The sequence below is a fragment of the Aphelocoma coerulescens genome, chromosome 2, assembly GCF_041296385.1.
Source record: "Aphelocoma coerulescens isolate FSJ_1873_10779 chromosome 2, UR_Acoe_1.0, whole genome shotgun sequence".
NCBI lineage: Eukaryota > Metazoa > Chordata > Aves > Passeriformes > Corvidae > Aphelocoma > Aphelocoma coerulescens.
The window spans coordinates 75796363-75817422 of NC_091015.1; the positions used below are offsets into that span (position 1 = coordinate 75796363).

Genomic DNA, 21060 nt, shown 5'->3' on the forward strand with positions numbered 1-21060 from the left:
TAGACATAAACATGATGGATGACTAGAAATTGGAGCATTCATTGCTGTGGGGCAACAGATGCCACAATGAAGTCATGCTCTGAGAGATGTCACTGGGCTCAGGCTAACAAAGGGCCTTCTGCACAAGTGTGAGCCAGACATTAAGACGTCCGACCTAAGCTGGGGATGGCATGGGCAGTGCAGCCCCAAAGGAGCCTTTGGGAGACAACAGCTACGCTCTGCGCCTGGCGCATTGAATTTTGGGGTGGTGTAGAGGCACCTGACCAGACATGATGGCAATGTGAGAGGCAAATGGGTAGTCACTGGGCATGGCAGTGGGAGGCAATGTAGATGCTCTTTCTAATCCTACCTCTACAGCTCTTTCACTGATGGGAATAGGAATGTCCTTCATAACCCTAGTAGTTTTTCCCCAGCTGAGAATTCTCCCGTGCTGTAGAAACATTAGCCCCATGATGTAATCACAGATGTGCCACTATCTGGTACTAAAATAAGCTGGCAGTCTGAGACAGCCTCTGGTCTCCTGACTCTTTTTCAGGCAGTAAGGAGAATCTGCCATCAATAATCCAGTTATTTCCAGCTATGGAATATAATGAAGGTAGCATTATCAGAAAGAAGTACTGGGGTAAATCATTAGGCATTTTGTCTGTTAGACCAAATATTTTGCCTTCCTGTACAACAGAAGGATGATATGATGCTCCTAGAACAAGCTGGCTACAAAGCTGTCCTTGGTACTAAATAAAACATGTAATTTTTCAGACTATATGTTCTGTGTTCTGGGACTTTCTCAGTTTTCCTCTGAAAGGTGAAATAAATTTTCCAAATCTTGCTGATGTAGCAGTCTATGAGGGCAGTTTGCATTTATATACAACATGCTTCACTTACTCAGACTACTTGAAGAAACACTCAGAGATACTCATAAGTGACAGTAACAAAAAACAGCCCCAAGGTGGGTAAGGCATTTCTGATCAAATATGCTACCTCTTGCCAGATGCAAATGGCTAAGAAGGTAGCTGCTGTGGAATGGGTTAAATACTTATTTTAAGATCAAACATATAATTTAATTTAAATTAATTCAAATAATTTAAATACTGTATTAAAACCCCTCTAAGTGACTTGTAGAAGTCCACATGAATTGTTTCGAGCTATTTGGTAATACTAATCAGATGCCCTGCTGGAGTAGCACATTGGATTCTAATTGCTCTTTTATGAATCTTCCTTTCCTTGCATTTAGCAATCCTCCACGCAACTGGAGCTCTGCAGTTATACCTCAGCAGTACATAGTGCAAGCCAGGCATGTCCTATTAAAATCTTTACCATTGGCTGTATTACCTACTTCCTTGAACAGAACAACAGGGTTCAGGAAATTTGGTCTTTATTTCCTTTCTGCCACAAACTCGTCAAACAAGCCTGGAAACGCTCTTCCCCTGTCTCTGTTTCTCCAGAAATGACTCTGCCCTGAAGCTGTTAAACCCCTGAGGTATCACCTCATTCAAGTCCTAGGCACGTAACTCAAGCGATGACACTGACACTGAGGTTAACAGGAACCAGTGCACACCAGTACGCGGGGCAGGCCAGCCCCGGGACCGTGCGGGCCGGCCCGCCCCGAGGGTGTCAGTGCAGAGCTGCGGCTCCGCGCCGCAAGGCGTGGGAACGGCAGCACTGCCCCCCTCTCTGTTTGCCACGCTACCTGGACCAGAAATGAGCCGAGTAGCAACCAAAAGGATGCCATCCCAGCAGACCCAGCAGAGTACAGAACGCGAATAAGCCACAGGAGCAGCTGCTGTGTGAGAACTCAACCGGCACCGATCTCCAAAGTCAACACCAACCGGCCGCCTCATCATTTTAAATTGAACTATTTTGCATTGTTTTACCATTTTTCTGTCGTATAAAAATTAAGCCCTTCCCTCTTCAATTTAATAAGAAAGGGGGAGATGTGGTGCTATATTTCCCCACTGCTTTTCTTATTAAATTTTCTGCCTTTCCCACATGGCCCCCCCTTCCCCTGCCCCTAGCCCTCGCCACTCCCTCGGGTTCTCCCTTTTGTTTCCAGTATCCTAACTCTGCCCATGTACTGCCCCTGCACCCTGAGATCATTCATCCATGTGCTTTCTCTGCCTCCCTTGTCCCCATAAAAACCCCCAAGGTCCCTGACCAGGTGGTCTTTCTGCCTCTGGGAACTGGCTTGTCATCATGTAATAAAAGTTCCTCTGAGGTCCATGTGGAGGGACCCTTCTCGCCTCCTTTACTGTCACCGTGTTGTGGAGCCGACAGCTAGCTAGAGCAGGCATGTGGAGCCGTCCGGGAGACTACAGGAGAGCGGAACTGCCATTCTATCCTAAGCACCCCCGCAGTGCTTTCCGAGAAGGCTGCCACTTGCTAAACCAGACCAAGCAATGCAACACCAGTATGTAATTTTAAAAGTTGATCCTTACCTTTCTAGCCTGTGCATGGTCATGGCTAGTGTTTTGTTCAGTTCCTCGATCATCCGGCACCCTGAAGGGTGAATGGGCAACGTGCTGGACCCAGAAGGAAGGTGCTGGCTGTGGCTGCCGTACTGGAGCTGGTGCTGGTGAGCTGCTAACTGGGATGGCAGGACAGTGTGATGCTGCTGGGTCAAAGGCTGCTGGGAGCTCTTCTGTGTGGAATAGGATGAGAGAGAGAGGTCTGGCCCCCCTAAAGGCATGCAAATCATGACTTTCTTTGGAGGTAGTGGAGGTGACAGTTTAACTGGCATACAAGGCAGTTTCACAGGAGCGCCAGGATCTAAAAAAAAGAAAGAGAGCCCTGGTGTTAATTTTTATGTCAGGAAGATGGAGACGACAGTAACTGCGTGGGTGAGCAGGTATAGAGGTTGCTACTCCACACCTTCCCTGTTGTGACAGACAACTCCTATTGTAGCTCAGCATGGTCTCCAGAAAAAATGCTGTTGTTTTGCAGCACTCCTGAGTCCCACAAAAAACATCTCAGGGCTGTGCATGTCCCTTAATAAACACATTAAGCAACACTTAACAAGGCTTCTGGCACAGTTTGATGCCTTAAAGCCCTAATCCTCCAAAATAGCCCTGTGAGGTAGATGCAGCTTCTTGCACTCAACAGGCGCACAAATAGGGGGAGAGCAATTAGGGTGAGAGCAATTCAGTGTCTGAAGTTACAGGATGACTCACTACCATCACTGCCAGAGCAAAAGCTCAGGGATTCCTGATCCATTTCAGCCACTGCAGTGCAATTACTACAAGTCACGCTTCTTACGGGTTTGTAATGTGCAAAACATCTGGTGTAAAAAAATTACAGTAGAGGGCAAAAGAGAAAAGAAATAAAGTTTGAATACTAAACAGGACAGGTTTGAAAAATGGAGGGTACATGAGGAGAAAAGTTAAATGGCAGTAGATTGTTAGGACTAATGTATTCTTTTACAGAAGTGGTAAGCACTGTTCTCCGGACTCATGCACTGAATTTTACCTTTTTAACTCTACCTAAGTGTTCACTGAAACCCATAGTTGATCAGCCAGGCAAAGACTTCCCTGACGTCAATGAGAAATCAGTGAGAGGTCCACAAGCAAACCCCTCTTCCAGAACTCAACTGCAGGATGGAGATTTTTGGAGTTGCATTGTGAAATATTTTCAGAAGGGAAAAGAAGTAACATGAGGGCTGGTAGTTGCCAAGATGGGTGGGGGAAATGGTCACAACATATGCTAAGAGCAAAAGAGAGAGAAAATATATACACTGTGAGCAACAACTCTGAGTTTGTCCCTAGGAGGAAGACCAGGCCCTTTCCAGCCTGGAATACTGCACATATTTGTCTCTGCAATTTAGCTCTGTGGGCAATGCTTGCATGACCTTTGGTCTCTTGCTACTTCGGTCCATTCCTCTTGCTGCAACATGGAATTGCAGGGCCAGAATCTTTTTTTGGCCTGAGGAAGCTTGGGAGTTAGATGCTGCTCTCCAAAGGTCATTGCTCTCCTGAGCGCTATGAGATTTCAAAAATCCTTTTCCAGATGGTTCTTTTTAGTCTAAACTATCCTTCCCCCCATCCCCTTCATTCTTTCCTTCCTCCTGGCCTATTCTGGGTATTGCCTGTTCTTCCATCTGTATCTAATAGCCAGGATGATATGAAGACTAGCAAGCAGTAACACTTCTTGAAAATGATTAAGCATCATAAGGTGAAAAAAGACCATGAGGAGCCAAGTCCAGATATGTCTCTTGACTTATTTTAGTGCTAGTCACATCTTCCACAGTATCCGCTTGATATTAGTGGTTTTGCTATGCAAGGAACAAGATGCTGACAGTGTAAGCCTTCCCCCTCTCCAGAGTGTTTCTACAGGCTAACAACATACAGGGGTCAAAGGGAGTGCAAAGATGAAATACCACGTGCTGGTTTTGCTTGGGGGTAGAGCTAATTTTCTTCACGGTGTCTGGTATGGGGCTGTTTTGGATTTGTGCTGAATACAGGGTTGATAATACAGAGATGTTTTTGTTACTGCTGAGCAGGGCTTGCACAGAGCCAAGGCCTTTTCTGCTTTTCGAACTACCACACTGTTGAGAAAACCTGGGATGCATGGGAAGCTGGGAGGAGACACAATCAGGACAGGTGACCCCAGCTGACCAAAGGGATATTCCAGACCATATGACATCATGGTCAGTATATAAACTGAAGGTAAGAAGGAGGAAGGGGGGATATTGGGAGTGATGGCATTTGTATTTCCAAGTAGCCATTACTTGTGATGGGGCAGGCCCTGCCCTCCTAGAGATGGTTGAACACCTGCCTGCTCATGGGAAGCAGAGAACAAATTCCTTGTTTTTCTTTGCTTGTGTGCATGGCTTTTGCTTTCCCTACTGAACTGTCTTTATCTCAACTAATTTGTTTTTTCATTTTTACCTTTCTGATTCTCTCCCTGATCCCACCGGTGGGGGAGAGAGTGAGTGGCTGTGTGGGGCTTGGCTGCTGGCTGGGGTTACACCATGATGTAGGGGCATGGGGAAAAAGTGGCCTTTCCACACTGCAGAGTGGAAGAGTTACAGAGAGTAGAATCCAAGTCTTTCGCCTTTCAATGTAATATTAGATTCACTTAACATGTCGCCTCTTGCAGGCAAAATTCTTCTGATGGCTCAACCAAGGCTGAAATTTAACTCATGAGTTTGCCAAAGCAGTAAAAGAAAAAAAAAACACTTTCAGGATTTTCTATTCAAGCACATAAAGGTCTTCAAGTCACCTTGTTTTTCTTACAAACATATTATTTGTATATATTTCCTCTTTGTATCCTGCATAAAAGAACACACCTCTTCAATAGAAGGTAAATAACAGAAAGAATAAAGAGTAAATTGTATAGAGCCCTGAGAATAAGGCTCCTATGGGATTTGTAGTAAAAAAGTGGGTTTCTTCATACATTTATGCTTCAGGCAATTTTACTCTATAGCTTGTCCTGAATTACAAAGACTACACTGAGATCTGCACTTCCATTTTGACAAATACAGGTTGGTTTAAGATCCCTTTCTGCAGTATGTCAATTAAAGTCTTCATTTGACAGTGCCTGTTCCTGGATGCCCCATCACTCTGTGGCAGCTATCCTTAATGGTGAATTCAAAGAGATCCCAACTGCAGGCATCTCTTGCTTTTGACAAAAGAATAACTGGAAGTTCATCCGAGTTTGCTGCCGTTTGTGATCCTGAAGATCAGAGCAATACTGTATGCTGGAAGTGAGCATGACATGTCAAATAGCTCAGGTATAAAGCAAAAAGGGATCCTTCCTTCTTTGTTCTAAATAGAGTGAAAATTTCTTTTCTCACACAAGCATTCATGTAGTAGAGTTGTTGCACAGGCACTGTAGCTCTGGAATTGCACAGGAGAACAAGTCTAGCTTAATTATCCTGAGCAGCCACATATTCATTCCATCATGAATCAGAGGTGCACATTCTGGTTTCGACTCAGCACAACAAAGATTCCACTTAAATTTAAACAAATGCTTCACATCAACATATTTTCAATGGTACCAGTGCTGGGTGACTCCACTGGACACTTGCCAAAAATCTTGCCCATTATTTTTCATGTCTTTATTCAGACTGTGTTACATCCAGGTTCTTGAGCTCATCCGAATATGGTCCTAATACCAAAAGAGGCTTTTGAAAATGAACCAGAGGAATTAAATCTACTTGTCTGCCCTTCACCTTCAGGAGAATTCTACTTTGTTTAAATAAAATGGTTAAAAGGAGAATGACTACAATAAGAAGAGAGTTCAACCCACTTGCTGGGAAATGTAACTGTGTATCTTCACTGACACCAGTAAATGGAGACCTTGGTACTGCAAGTTTTAATGTGTGGTCTGATCAGTGACTATGCTGAACAAGTGGGGCCTTGCCCAAATCCATGGGCTCCGGGCACGCTGTTGGAAACTGTGCTACCATCATGTACAGTCAAGGATAGAACAACTTCTCCCTGCATGTAAGAGTGAGGTGACCGAGTTTTACAGTTCTTCCCTCTGTTTGTTTTAATTTCACAATGTACATGATTTATGAACCAGGGTGGTAACAATTATTGTCTTCAGCATGGAATATACATCAGACATGGGCATCTGTAGACAAATAAGCTGCACAGGAGAAATAAGAACAAGGAATCTATGATAAGTGTCTTCTCAGTGAAACATTACCAGAGTCTTCAATTATTGCACAAAGCGCTTGTAACCAAAAAGAAGCAAACTGTGTGAAGCCAGGTGTGCAAGTCTGATTAATCTCTTCTGGCTGAGGTTTTTCATGCTTATGAGAATAATGAGCAATTTTGCAAATGTTGGTTTCCAGTGGGGTTGTGACCAGTCAGCACTATGTAATAACTTGTATGCTAGAATTGATGAAAAAGATGTTAAGACATGAACCTCTCCACTCCTGATGACAACCAATTACTCAAAAGACAGTTGTGGATGCCACAATATTTGCTACACATCAGACTTTTGACAAGCAGGCCATCCCTTACCCTTTCCATAGAGATAATTTTGCTAACATCTGCAGTTACTGCATTTCTTTTGGGGTTTTCATGAGATAAACATGTTTATTTGTTGCACAGGGTTGCTCCTATATGGTTTTTCTGATGTGTTAGTGGTACACTGGAGCTGTGCACCAAGTATATCAACTCTGATGCTTCCTAGTCACTGAACATGGCTGGAGAATTGGTCAGCACACACTGAAGATACAACTGCTGCAGATGGGGTGCTAGAAACTCCTGTGTGTATGGCAGCAAATGTTGCTGCAGCAGGGGTTGTAGAAATGCTCATTAAAGTCTTCAAATTCTGCCCCAGATCAATTACTGCATGGAGAAAGAGGACATGCCTGGGAATCACGGGCTTGTGGCAGAGCTGGCTGTGTTTGCTATACTGCCAGTAGCAGAAATGCTCCTTCTTGACTCCTTGCCCGAATGTAAGCCAGCCTGAGAATAAGGCTCCTATGGGATTTGTAGTAAAAAAGTGGGTTTCTTCATACATTTATGCTTCAGGCAATTTTACTCTATAGCTTGTCCTGAATTACAAAGACTACACTGAGATCTGCACTTCCATTTTGACAAATACAGGTTGGTTTAAGATCCCTTTCTGCAGTATGTCAATTAAAGTCTTCATTTGACAGTGCCTGTTCCTGGATGCCCCATCACTCTGTGGCAGCTATCCTTAATGGTGAATTCAAAGAGATCCCAACTGCAGGCATCTCTTGCTTTTGACAAAAGAATAACTGGAAGTTCATCATCCTTCCCTGACAGCAAGGAAGGACAACAGACTCCTGGGTGGTACAAGAAAAAACAGAAGATCAAAGGATTTTTCTATTGATAGAAGGATGCCCTCCTATTTAGCAGTCCTTAGACTGTATCTAGACTACTGCAAGCTTAGTATCCACCAGGAAAAATATCAAAAAATCAGAATGAGTTGAGCACGGGGTCACTGCAGTGGCTGAGGGCTAGAGCACCTGAGGGACTGAGGCGTGTTCAGCTTGGAGAAAAGACAGATTGTGGGGGAAAGCTTAACAGCAGCCTCCCAGTACCTACAAGCCAGGTTATCAATAAGGTGATACTTTTCATGGTGTGTGGTGGGAGGAGGAAAGACAGTGGAAAAAAGCAAAAAAAAAAGAGGTTCAAGACTGGATTATAAGGAAAATATCTTCCCTGCCATGAGAAGAGCCAGTTAGTAGAAGTTTATCCAGACAGGTTGTACAGCTGGCATCCTCTGAAGCTTTCAAGACCCAGCTGGTCAAAGGCCTGAGCAACCTGGTTTGATCCCATACTTGGCTCTGCTTTGAGCAGGAGGTTGGATTAAAGACCTGCTAAGGTTCTTCCTCACCTGAATGACCTTATACTGTGACCTTTGCTGTACTATGTACTACAAGGAATTTTCTGTACTTACTACAACTAATACAACTTGTCATAAAGTTAATGAGATACTCTTTAAATTTCTTCCAAGTAATTAATTCTGTAAAATAATGTGCAAAAAACTCCCCAAACCCAACAAACAGTGCAAAAACCAGTGTGGCCTGTTGAGGGAGCTCCATAGTAGAAATGGGGTGATGTGTCTGATATTTGCTGGCTTCATTTGGACAAGCAGCTTTTACTTTTTCAGCTCTTCTCTCCTGTAATCACTTGTACCTGAATGGTGGGAGCCTCTTTTCTTGTTTCAATGAGTTTTTGAGCAGATTCATAAAGACAAGTCAAAAACTGTTCTCAAAGATTTGCCATGCATCTCCTGCTGGCCACAGCAAGATCTGCAGCCCTGTCTTCAGGGGAAGATTGGAGACAGAAATTCTTTGCTGTTCCTCTGTACCACATATGCATCCAAGGCTCAGGTTGAATTTGGAGAACAAAAACAAGGCATGATCAGCCTAAGGTTGAGAAGTATAACTCTGCATGAATTCCTATGCAAGGCCTTGAAGAGGGTTTCAAAGATGAGAAGACTTCCTGGTGCTTGTGTGATAGGTACTCCTCTCCAGGAAGCAGCAGAGATAGGAAGTATAGAGGGAGAAACTGCATCAGGGTCCCGTTTCCCATGAGAACCTGGCGAAAGAGAACTGCTTTTGCTCTGCTGCTTCTCCCTTGAGCACACAGTGAGAGAACTGTCCACTGCCCCCACATGAATGCAACCTGTCTTCATGAATGTAGCCAGCCAGAGCAGGCAGCTGGAGGTAACGTCACAGTGGAGGAAGCTCATGGATTATGTCTTGGGCTCATCTCCCGAGGAGTCTTCTGACACATATGTGACTACTGCATTATAAAATACTGCAGAGTATTTGTTGGACAAATTGTCATTGCAAAAACTTTTATAAAGCTGTCACTAATAACCAGCTGCTGCAAGGTAGCAGGACCCCCGGCATTCATGTTCTCAAACCTCATTCTTGTCTCTTCTGTATTGTAAGAAGTAACTTTTGAGGACTTTTAACATTTCCTACCCTGTTAAATGTTTGCCTCTAATTATGAATTAGTTCTGACTCTACACAGACATAACCAGAAAGCACAATATCTAAAAATAGACTAAAAATGTGCTATGTGTCTCTTCAAAATCTTGAATGAAGAAAGCAAAAGAATGCAAACAGCTTAAATGCAATAGATAAGTGGCCAGATACAACTAAAGCTACACCCCATTCTAATATTAGGCTAAATTTGGGCTCAAATACACTCAGGTGTTACTGAGATCCCATCTTAGTGCCACATATTTTGTTCTCTGGTGTTTTAGGAGACTTTATGAGTTGCTGGTGATTCAGTCGGAAAATATCTAATTAATTTCAGAAAACATTATCTGTGCTGGTGAAAATTAACAGCTTAATGAATCAAGATCAAAGGGAACTTTACAACATCAGGGTCTATCAAATCAGACATGCCTAGTCTCCTGTCACTTGGCCATTAAAGATTTTGTGATAATCTGGGGACTTTCTCCCAGCACCCCAATTAAATTTGGTCCCAGGTGATTATTTCAACGCTTCCTAAATTTTCAGTGAAGGAAGCTACAAATGTTGTCCTAAATGCTTGGGTTCTGCATGTGGATATTGGAGAAATAAAACAACAAAAGAAATTCTATCTGTGTGTCTAATACTAATCATGTTTGAAAACCAGTAGAAGGCTCACCAGGCCAACAGGACAAGCAGAGCAGTGAAACAACGGTATCCAAATAGTTAAGGCTCCTGTTTTTCTCCTAGAGTTGCCTGTCTTCTAGGGCTACACAGGCACTTCCACACCCAGTTCTGTGACAGGGATGTTCCCTGTGGAGGCAGCACCATCAAGACCACAGGACATGGTGTGAGGAAAAGCATGGAGTATTTTCTGCAGAGGTGTTGGCATCATTCCCAGTGGCTGCCCTGCAGTCTGCTCTTGGCTCCCGCCCTGTTTCTATACTGTCCCATCCCTACAGAGCCTCAGCATTGAGAAGAAGCGTGCCAAGGCTGTGTGATTTATATTTGCTAGAGGCAATTCTCTCTGCCTTCCATCTTTGAAATGGATTTTTTTTTCTTTTCATTCTCCACAAAATTAAATGGGCTCTTATGTGTTTATTTAGGCCTACTCTTTTATGTGCATTTCTTATCAACTGAAAGGCCAATCTTTGTCTTGGCACAGGGGGATAGATATTTGAGATGGTTCAAAATACTCTCAGACGAAAGGAATGTTTCTTTTCCATTTCTCAAACCTGTAATAAATTCTTTGTCAAACCCTGCAAGTCAGTCTGCATAACTTCTTGAAGAACTTAGGAATAATTTCAGAGCAAGAGATGGTCCGACTTTTTCCCTCAAGGTTTGTATTTAAAATATTTTTCCTTTTTATTTTTGCCTCTGACCATGTCTGTAGTGATTTTTTAATATATGTTTGTATAATAGATACACTTATGTACACATACACATACAGATATGTAGACAGAAGTTGAGTTGCTTCTGCGTTTTCACATGTGTACCTGAACCCTTCACAGGATCACATCTCCTCTTGCAGTCCCTTGAACGGAGCTACCAGACCATTAAACCTCTGTCACTCTCCACTACCAGGCCTGGTATGTTTTAATTTGTACTTCAACCTTTTCAAAAATTCTTCAGTAGAAAAATGTGTATGCAGCATGAACAGAAACATTTTCATTTTGAATGCCAGAATTCAGATTTTGCTTGTTTTCTCACTCACAAGCTGAGGATGTCTCTGGAGTAATTAGAAAAAGAATAGCACTAATTCTGCTTCTCACTGAGGAGGATGCTTCATTAGGATTGATTGCTCATTTCCAAAGATTGCACACGGCTAATATAATTACCAGTGGAGAACACAAAGCACTGAGCAACATATATATCCTTTGGACCACCAAAGTAAATGGACCCTTAAGAACAAGCTGAATACTTTTATTTATAAGGAATGTATAAACGAGGGTTTCAGTACCAGCAGGAATAAATGTCAATTAAATTACGGCTCTACGACTAAACTTGAATCTCTGTTCCTTCACCCTGAAGGTTCTGTATATGCATGTACAAGAGTTTATCTGTATGCACATACAAGACTTTATATAGGACTAGATGAGACACCACTGAAGGACACCACAAAGTAAGAGAAGTCACAGTTCTGTTTCACTTTCATATGAAAGTCATTGCCATCAAGCAAGTCACTTATGCTGATAATTTGAGTCTGATTCTACTTCACAGAAAAAACAAAACTACTCCAGAAGCCCTCATCCTTTGATTCTTCTGTTATTTCTTACAAAAGAATGGCTTATGAACCAAGGACATTTAGTACCTGAGTTTTTTTCCTATGCTATTCCTATAATTTTATTTCTGCCATATTGGCCTCATTTCTCAGCAACTTCTTATAATTGGGACAGAGTTTTATGGGAGATCATAGGAAGCTGGTTTTGTCCTTAGGTGAAGCCATTAATACTGCTGCCTGGCCTTGTAGGCTGCAGGACTGCCCATTCAGTTTGTACCAAAAGGCAAAATATTAACCATTATGTGCAGATTTTGGCAGGTAAGAAAGTAAAGAGGTTTCACATAAAATGTACAAAACTATACAGGACAAAAAAATATGGTCATCCAAACAGAAACATGAAGAGACTACATAGAGATGAGAGAAAACCAGATCATCTTCTTTCCTAGTGAGCTCTTTCCTGATATAGATCTTAAACCTGATAAAATTTGTATGAACTGTCTGGGAAAAAAAAATCTACAATATATAAATGTGGGCAGACCATTTCTCACATCAGCTCTGAAAATATCAGGGCAGCATTAACACAAGATCAACCCAGGGGGAAGACTGGTAGCTGCCCCATTACAAAGATGAACCACACCTCACGTTCAACTCAGGATTTTGAGTTGCTGTACAGCATCTGCAATTATGAGCAGACTGTTCAAAAGGTGCAGGCAAGCATTTAGGGAACCTATTTTGGTCTGCATAAATATAGCCATCTTTTGCTTCAGCAGTCGAAATGAGAGACTGGGAGGAGGAGACACACCCATCCTCCTTCCAAGTCTACCTAGAACTTTGAATCCCAAAGAGCTTGGACACTTGTGAAAACATGCAGAACATAAAACAGAGCCTGTGTGTTTACTGTTGCTACCTTCCATGCAGTGAGAGCTAAATTGCAGCGTAAGGCACAGGACATCAAAATCCTGGTCATCGGGAATTGGAGCTGCACTCACCAGTGGGAGGGAATAGTCAGAGCAGGGGTGGAAAGAGGGAACAGTCTGGCAGACACTGTAAGCACTGAGGCAAAATGGCAAGAAGTCACGGGACAGAATTGCCTGTGTAAGGATCAGGGGGGCAAGACAAACATATGGAAAGATACAGGGTGTGTGGAGGGGGACCTGCCCATATGGCAGTTGAGGGGACAAGCAACAAAGGGCAAAAGGAGAAATCAAAACTCTCCCCTCAACTCTCATGCCTTTCCTCATTAAGGGCATTTAAAGATACCCTAGTATTTTTCTCATACTTCCTTTCCCATCAAAGCACATCCTGCAATTTCAGTGGTGATGGTAAGTCTTGATGAATAAGAGAGAGGAAGATTAAGAAATGCCACAGCGATCTTAGGTGATTATAGCTGAGAGGGGAAGTGCCCTGGAGCAACCTTGATGAAGGTGCAGTCTGAAGATTTTGCGATCCCTGCCCTACGTACGGCACATACGTTACCAGCACACACAACAAGTGCAAACAGCATTACAGAAAGAGGAAGAACACTGGGAACCTCACTACAAAGGCAGCTTTTCCTGTAAGGGAAACGGTGGTGCTGAGGGTCCAGGAATACCTACTTACCAGTTAAGTGGCTGGCAATCCTGGCAATAGGTTTAGGAGGCAGGGCAGGGGGCTGTTTGAGGAGGGACAACTGTTTCACTGGGGTGTCCTCATGGTCTCCAGGGAAAGCGGCAGATTTTTTGGGGGGAAGTAGCAGGACTGGCTTAGCTGTAGGATCTTGGGACAGGAGGACTCCGGATTCATTGGATGTGGGGCTCTCTTCAGACACTGGAGGACACAACCACATCATAGACGCAACAACGTTACGAGCAAAGCAGCAGCGGATACAGCCAAAGTCAGACAAGAAAAGCAGCGCAGCAATGCAGATTAGGAATGAATCATAGATTTCACTCAAACATCATATAATGTAGAAAGGAGGAAAGAAAGAAAGGAAGGAAGGAAAGAAAGGAAGGAAGGAAGGAAGGAAAGAAAGAAAGAGAAAGAAAGGAAGGAAGGAAGGAAGGAAGGAAGGAAGGAAGGAAGGAAGGAAGGAAGGAAGGAAGGAAGGAAGGAAGGAAGGAAGGAAGGAAGGAAGGAAGGAAGGAAGGAAGGAAGGAAGGAAGGAAGAAAAAGAAAGAAAGAAAGAAAGAAAGGAAGAAAGGAAGAAAGGAAGAAAGGAAGAAAGGAAGAAAGGAAGAAAGAAAGAGTAACACACATCTACACAACAGCCAAATTTCGCATTACTTCTGACAGAAGCCAGCTCCCTTATGTCAGGCTGGGATGTACTCCCACATCTGGAACACAAATCAAGTTTTATAATGTCACATCTCTGATGGTCTGTCACCACAGCTTGGCCAGGACTGGATATGTTAGCAGGTGGTCTGTTAACTTACCCTGTTAAAAGTAAAAAGCACCTCATGGGGCCTACTCTGTTTCAAAAAGGCTGCATAGCTGTGCAAGATCATGGATGACAACTTCTACTGCTCACTTTTCCTCACTTGACCTTTGTCCACAACTCTCAGCAGCACAAAATGATGCAGAAAGAGGAGCTAACCTACACGTAGAGCATTGCTGTCTCTCTGCATGGGCTGGGGAAGAAGAGCAGCCAGCCTCACCCAGGGTAGGGCAGCTGATCGTGTTAGTTACTGACAGATGTGTGGTGTGAACATCACCCAGCACCACGTGGCAGATAGAGGGCACAATGTTGTACCCAGGCTTTAAATATGTTGTCATCTCTCTCCTCTAGTGCTCACTGGCACATCTTAGATGTAGACAGAGAGCTGGAAACCTAGTTTTACATGTTCACAAAGTGCAGGGGTTTTGCCTTACTCCAAGAGTGGTTACTTGCTTAGAAGTAGAGTTTACTTCTACATCACGTCAGACAAAATTTCTCGCGGAGCATTCAGTGACAATCTCTATGCTGTCACCTCCTTCTGCACCAGACGACCTTAATTTTTACAAGGACTTCTCAGGGCTAAACACTAAATGTTAGAAGTCAAAAACTTGTTTCAAACAGCTTAAGAGTATCTACACCATAATGTAAATGAGATGTTACCTGTCCCATCCATGATCTCTGTGGTTGGGAGCACCTCATATGAGCAGGGTTCCACAGATGCTGGGACTGACTCCAGTTCTGCTAGGGCTGGCAGGGACACCTGGCTGGAGCTCAGCCCAGAGCCCAGAGGCTGCCCATTCTCCAAAGCTCCTTCTTCATTTGGTATGGAAAGTTCCCCATCTGTTCATAGTCAGAGGAAAGAAGAATGACAAAAAAGAGACATAAGTAAGATGCAGATAGAATTTTAAACGAAACTATCTCCATTAGATGGTTTTCAAATGAGGAACCTGGACTGAGACCTTCTGTGTATACATGCACTGGGTTTATGTGGAAAGGTTTTGATAGCAGGGGGCTACAGGGGTGACTTTTTTGAGAAGCTGCCAGAGCATTCCCCCATGTCTGACAGAGCCAGTTCCAAGCTGGACCCACTGCTGGCCAAGGCTGAGCCCATCAGCGATGGTGGTAGCACCTCTGGGGTAACATATAATTTATGTCAAATATCTGTATGATCTTTTGCTCTATGCTGGGATGGTCATGATGAACCATGGTCTAAGCTGGTTTCTTCCTGACCATCCTTAACCCATGTGGACATGCAGTCCCATCCAATGTCAAAAGAAATCTGTTTTCCCTCTCTCTGTTGAGTCTGGGAAGTCAGGAATGATAGTGGGCTGGAACTGAAGATATGAAGCTTTCTTAAAGAATATTAATATATACTGTATACAATATATAATATTTTAATAATAATAACAAGAAGAATTATTATCTTTCCCTACACCAACTTTTATGCTATAAGGGACACAAGCAAAATCACAGGGGTATGTCCTTATTTTACATACAAATAACCACATTTTATGTAAGGGAGAGAATAATTTTTATAGTTGCCTGATGTAAGGTCTTAATACTGGGATATATCAGATTCCATTTAGAAAGCCTGTTTTTATAGTTACTAATAATATCTCCTCTATCTGAGAAAAATTTCTGTGACAGCAGCTGGCATTTTCTTTCCTATCAAACACCACTTCACATTAGAAATAATAAAGAGCAGAAGAAAGGATTCAGATTATTCTCTATAGTGTCAACCTGCATGATTTTTATCTCGAACTTGTTAAGCACAGCACTCTGGTACCTGGAGGCAATGACTACATGGACATCACAATTAAGAGTTTTACAAAGCAAAGTGTTCAGCCCCTATGGTTACAAATAGAAGCCTGAAAATATAACTGAAATGTGACCTGTAAGACTAAAAACCAGCAGGAAAATAAGCAGAACCTAATTTTACTAAGCATTTAAATTACTTTTAGAAATGAAACTCAGGATTTCAGAATATGGTTTTAGATTTTTGGGCACCGCTGATTAGCCATATTACTGCTCAAGGTACTGAGTACAGATGTACATCAGTCAAACGAGTGCACATTTTCCCCTCACAGGGCTAAGATGTGCAAACCACTTTGGAAAACAATACTGAAAAGAGAAAAAAGTTGTCTCATTTTAGTGCTAGTACACAGCAATTAACAAGTCTGAAAATACATTAGCTGGTAACTATTCAGAATTATGTTTCTACCATTTAAAGCTTCTCTAAAGCGAGTGAAGATGGTCTCCTGTTTATTTGGAATTATTATAAATACCAAGGTCTTGACTTCCTTGGTTTTGTTGGAGGCTTTTTGGAGACCCAGAGAGCTATTATGGTAATGCAGTCACATCATACTAGACTGAAACCTGACCCATGGCTTTGAGAGCAATCAACTGAGCTGGCTAAAAGGTGGCAACATGAACCAAAGCTAAAGGCTTTGGCTGTTTGCAGCACAGCCTCCATTTTAACTGCTGTGGTCGTTCTATACAAAGCTGTTTATCTCCCTAGGCAGCAAAAATCAAAAAACAGTTCAGCTAGTATTTAAGCTGAACATTTTTTGACTTAGCTGTTGAGGTAGAAATGCTGTGTATTCTGTGCTGGCTCTGTCTCCCTTCCATAAAGAGACACATGTTTAGATGTGTTTGCGATAAGGACAGATGTTCTCTCAGTTACCTGGTTTCACAAAAGAGTGTAACTGTTTCTTATGTAGAGCATCTGCTTCTTGAATGAAAGGCAGTGACTGTGTCCAGCAAAATATTCATTAATTCAGTGCATTAATTCAGACTAAATTTGACTGTAACTATGAGAAAAGTATGCATGACAAACCCAGTAATGTTTGCTTTTTGGAGGGATGACTACACATTTTTCATTGAAATGCCTATTGTGATATGCTGAGCATGTTGAAATCCTACTGTCTTAAGTGTGCTATGTGCTTCTCAAGGTATATTAGCATCATTTAAGAAAACATCACTTGAATGACCAATGAAGACTTATGATTGCAAAAAAAGTAAAACGTAAGATAAAAGTTTGGCTTTTTCCTTTTGTCATCATACTAAAGCATGGCAGCTTTCTGTACTGACAGCATAACCTTTTTAAATCTTACATCTGAATATCTTTAATCTTGATTTAGAGTCTAAAACTTGTCCTTGGATTTGAATGAAATCGTCAGACATGGCACAGAATCATGACTGAAATACACATCCTAAATCTTACATCTGAATATCTTTAATCTTGATTTAGAGTCTAAAACTTGTCCTTGGATTTGAATGAAATCGTCAGACATGGCACAGAATCATGACTGAAATACACATCCTAAATCAGGTACTGCTTAAAGAAGAGCTACATGGGGAGTTGCTCAAGTACAGCAAACAGATCAAAGATGAGGAAAAAATAATTTGTAGAGGGAAGAGTATCTTAGTGTGAATTAATCCTGCATCAGAGATATGCTTGACAACCAGATATAAAAGGCAAATTACTTATTATTTTCCAAGTATTAAAGCTATTCCAGTTGGCTAACATACAAATGGGAAGAATCCTGGTAATGCAATTATTACATATACATGGATGAACTGATCTGTTTTCAGGAACCGGCTATGAGTTTAAAGTTAATTTTGCACAGTGATAACACATGTAATCTTTTGTTCTCAGACTTGCTAAATCCTTTGCTGTTTTCAGAGTCTGGTGCTACTTAGCGGAGAATGACTTCCCGTAAGTCCATAAGCTTTAATAACATCAGCTGAGCATGAAACTGGATGGGTCCATGAGGGAGCTTCACCTCTGCAGCAAGAGAGCATGTGAAGGCAGCTCTTCTCTTACTCAGGAGACTCTGCACACCTGAAGTCACTGAAGAAACAGGACCTCAGAGGAAACTCTCTGATGCAGAGGACACTACCCAGACACAGTGATTCACCTTAGAGCAAGTGAAAACAACAGCACGGGGAGAAGGCCCAGATACATAGACGATGTGTTCAAAACCTCACATGTGGCTCCTCAGCATGGTTTGTACCCCTGAACACACCGGCCACTTCCACTCTCAGGTACTTAAAAAACATTGCCTGGTGTGAAGCAGCCCACAGTGTGTCACGCTGACTGACACAGACCAGTCCTGTTGTGCTCCTCCTGTTGTAGCTCTGCCTACCCTCTCACCATGTCTTTTACTCTGAGTCCTTTGGACTATGCAACTTTTTGCACATCTGTAAAGTGCCACGCTCACACATTCCTTTGACAGAAGAATGACAGAAGTCAAAATGGACAGTTTGAAATCCTGGGTTAATTTTTGGATTGGCTTGTCTCCTTCAGTACTTGTCTGCTCTCAAGTAGACAGGGAAAGCAAGAATTCTTGATGGCAAAGGCTAGGAAGGGCAGAGTAAAATTCAATGTCCTTCTCTGCCATGACCCCAAGGGTGGGGAATGGAAAATTGAGTGTTCTTGCATGCGGTCAAGACTTGCCCCTGGAACTGTTTCTTAGCCTTGGCGACTACCTTAGCACAGTAGCTGGGATCCTCCACAACTTCAGTCCCTAAGCAGATCCCTGATTTTGTGGGATCCCGTGGAGTTTGAGACAGGCTATTTCTGGAGGAGTTCAAAACCTCTCAATTTCACTGCAGCACAACTGGCTCCCCAGTGACTGCCATGCCTTCCTCCTTGCTGCATTACCAAAACCACTTCTTCAAATTTGTTCTCACATACTGTTGTCACAAAATCTGCCTTAGTGTGTAAGTGCAACATGTCCAAATCCTGTCAGGACTCTGGTTACCTGAAATTTAAGTCTAAATCCATCATTTTGATTAGATAGAGCATATAAAAATACAAGAATGTAAAAGATGAAGACTGCCCATGTTCCCTTGAAAAACCATTGCATCATTGCCTTTGGAGTAAGTGATCAGTACACAATCATATTCAGAAATTTCTCACTACAGGCAATCTCATCTACATTCAGAAAGAAGAAGAGGTATCAAAATACTACAAGTATATTTAATTCTTTAACCAGCAGCATGAGACAGTGGGCAATTCTAATGACAGATGCTTTTGGGACAGTTACACCTTTGTGTGAAAAACAAGGTGTGTACCTATGTGTAGGAGCAACGGCACAGCAAAAATAGGAATTTTTCTAAATGTTGAGGTATGTTCTGCGATGCAGGTGGAAGAGGTATTTTTAACCTCTCGGCAATACTTTCCCACAAACTATTAGAACAGGAGCTTCATCAGGTACTACTTCAACTTACTATTTTCCAAAAGTACAGAGTATTTGAAAAAATCATAACCTTTGCCTACATTTTCAGACTACTCAAGCCAGACCCCTGGAAATGGAAGGTAAGAGAAACCGATTCTGTCTTGAGTGTGGCCCTTAGCAAGGAAAGAGCTCTCTGAAGTTCAGTCTGGAGCAACTCCACTTGACTAATTTAAGTGTGGGGGTCACTGAAGTGATAACAGCATTTCTTGTTTTCCAAATATAGCAGGTGGACTGCAGTGACTCTCCCATAAGTGAATACTGTGATTTACTGCACTCTGGTAACTTTCACCTGCTAGGTGACACAAAGTCCTCTGAAAAGCCAACAAATCCTGAAGCAAACAGGTCAGAGTGTCACATTAAACAGCAGGCAAACAAACCAGATAATTATGTTTTTCTTCAACATAGAAGATATGACAAAACCAACACTAAGCACATGGCAAGAATTTTTGTTCTTGGGTCAGTCTGTCCACACTGTTTCCTTTAGACGGTATGAGTTTTTAAAGGAAGAAAAAGCCAAAACTACTGACAGGCTGATTCTGCCTGCTTTGCCCACCTCTTAGGAAAGGGATACAAAGAGATTTACACCTACTGTCTGTGCAAGATGCCTCTTGGCATGGAAGGTGCTACCATAATCAAATAAAGCGTTCCGCTAGGAAATGCTAAAGGTCTGTTGTTTTCTTGAAGGATTAGAGGTTACCTAACAGGAATTACAAAGAAAATGTTACTTCCAGTTAAGGTTCTCAGTGAGATATATTCTTTATTAGAATTACTCTCAGATTATTACACTGCTGAAGGAAATAATGCTTTTGCTCTACACATCTTGCCTTGTTCATACCCTTGTATCATCATAGCTATTTGATTACTGCTGCTATTCTTGTGTATTACCACTTTCTTCTCTGCCCTACCTCTTTCTTTCCATATCAGCTTTGTAAAGGTGAAAAATTACTATAAAGAGGAAGTAATTTCTTTCTTTCAAATACCTCCAGACAACTTAGTATCTGCTTCACAAGATGACACAGAAGTTTACAAACTACATCATTATTTGATCAATAGAAAAATCTGTAGTGCTTTGGTAGCAATACAAGGGGAATCTCCCCAAGCTTCAACATGGACGGCGGAGTCAGACTTCACAGAAAAGATTGTTCCTGGGGATGCCTTTAGGTGTATGTAGGGATGGTTCAGAAGGTAGCTACATGTGGGTTGTGAGGCAGGGATGAAGGAGGTCACACCTGGGACAGAGGTGTGACTGAAGGCTGTCTTCTGAGTTAGCTGAGGCACTGATCACTTGGTGTGACAGCCTGGACCATGCCTTGCTGGCTGCGGGTCCAATCTGAGTCACACTATGAAACGTGGACTACACAAAGCAGGGAGAAGGGCAAACCTATTGCCAGGAGTTATTTTTATTCTGAAGTGGTGTCTAGGATGATTTCTAAGCCAGCAGGTCATAGTGAGAGCACACTACAACACACAACTGGTAGAAACTGTAAAATTTCATGATAACCACCTTTTTGCTGTTATTGTATGTATGTTTTTCACTTAAAAAAATTACCAGCCTGGGTTAGTAAATTTTTAAATTCCTAATAAGCTAGAGTAAAAAGTAGGTAGCAGATTTAAATGCTCCTGAATTTATGAAGTAGAGTATACTTCCAATATCTGTGAAAGTTTATAACTTCTATTATTTCTGTACTGCTATTGTCAAAACCTTTTAGATTTCAAATTATTTAGGCTTCAAAGCATATGCGTAAGTTCTACTGTGATTAGGAGGTAACTTTCTTATGTT

At 42.2% G+C, this 21060-nt stretch overlaps 1 protein-coding gene across 3 annotated transcripts in view; it reads right to left on the reverse strand.

The window, feature by feature from the left end:
* Positions 1-21060, reverse strand: part of PHACTR1 (phosphatase and actin regulator 1) — a 306934-nt gene that overhangs the window by 55641 nt on the left and 230233 nt on the right. For all 3 annotated transcript variants that reach the window (XM_069008087.1, XM_069008088.1, XM_069008089.1), the window contains exons 7-9: positions 14698-14877; positions 13224-13430; positions 2433-2763 (exon numbers count right to left, since the gene is read on the reverse strand). In XM_069008087.1, the coding sequence (XP_068864188.1) occupies positions 2433-2763; positions 13224-13430; positions 14698-14877 (718 nt within the window). The remainder of the gene's footprint in view (positions 1-2432; positions 2764-13223; positions 13431-14697; positions 14878-21060) is intronic.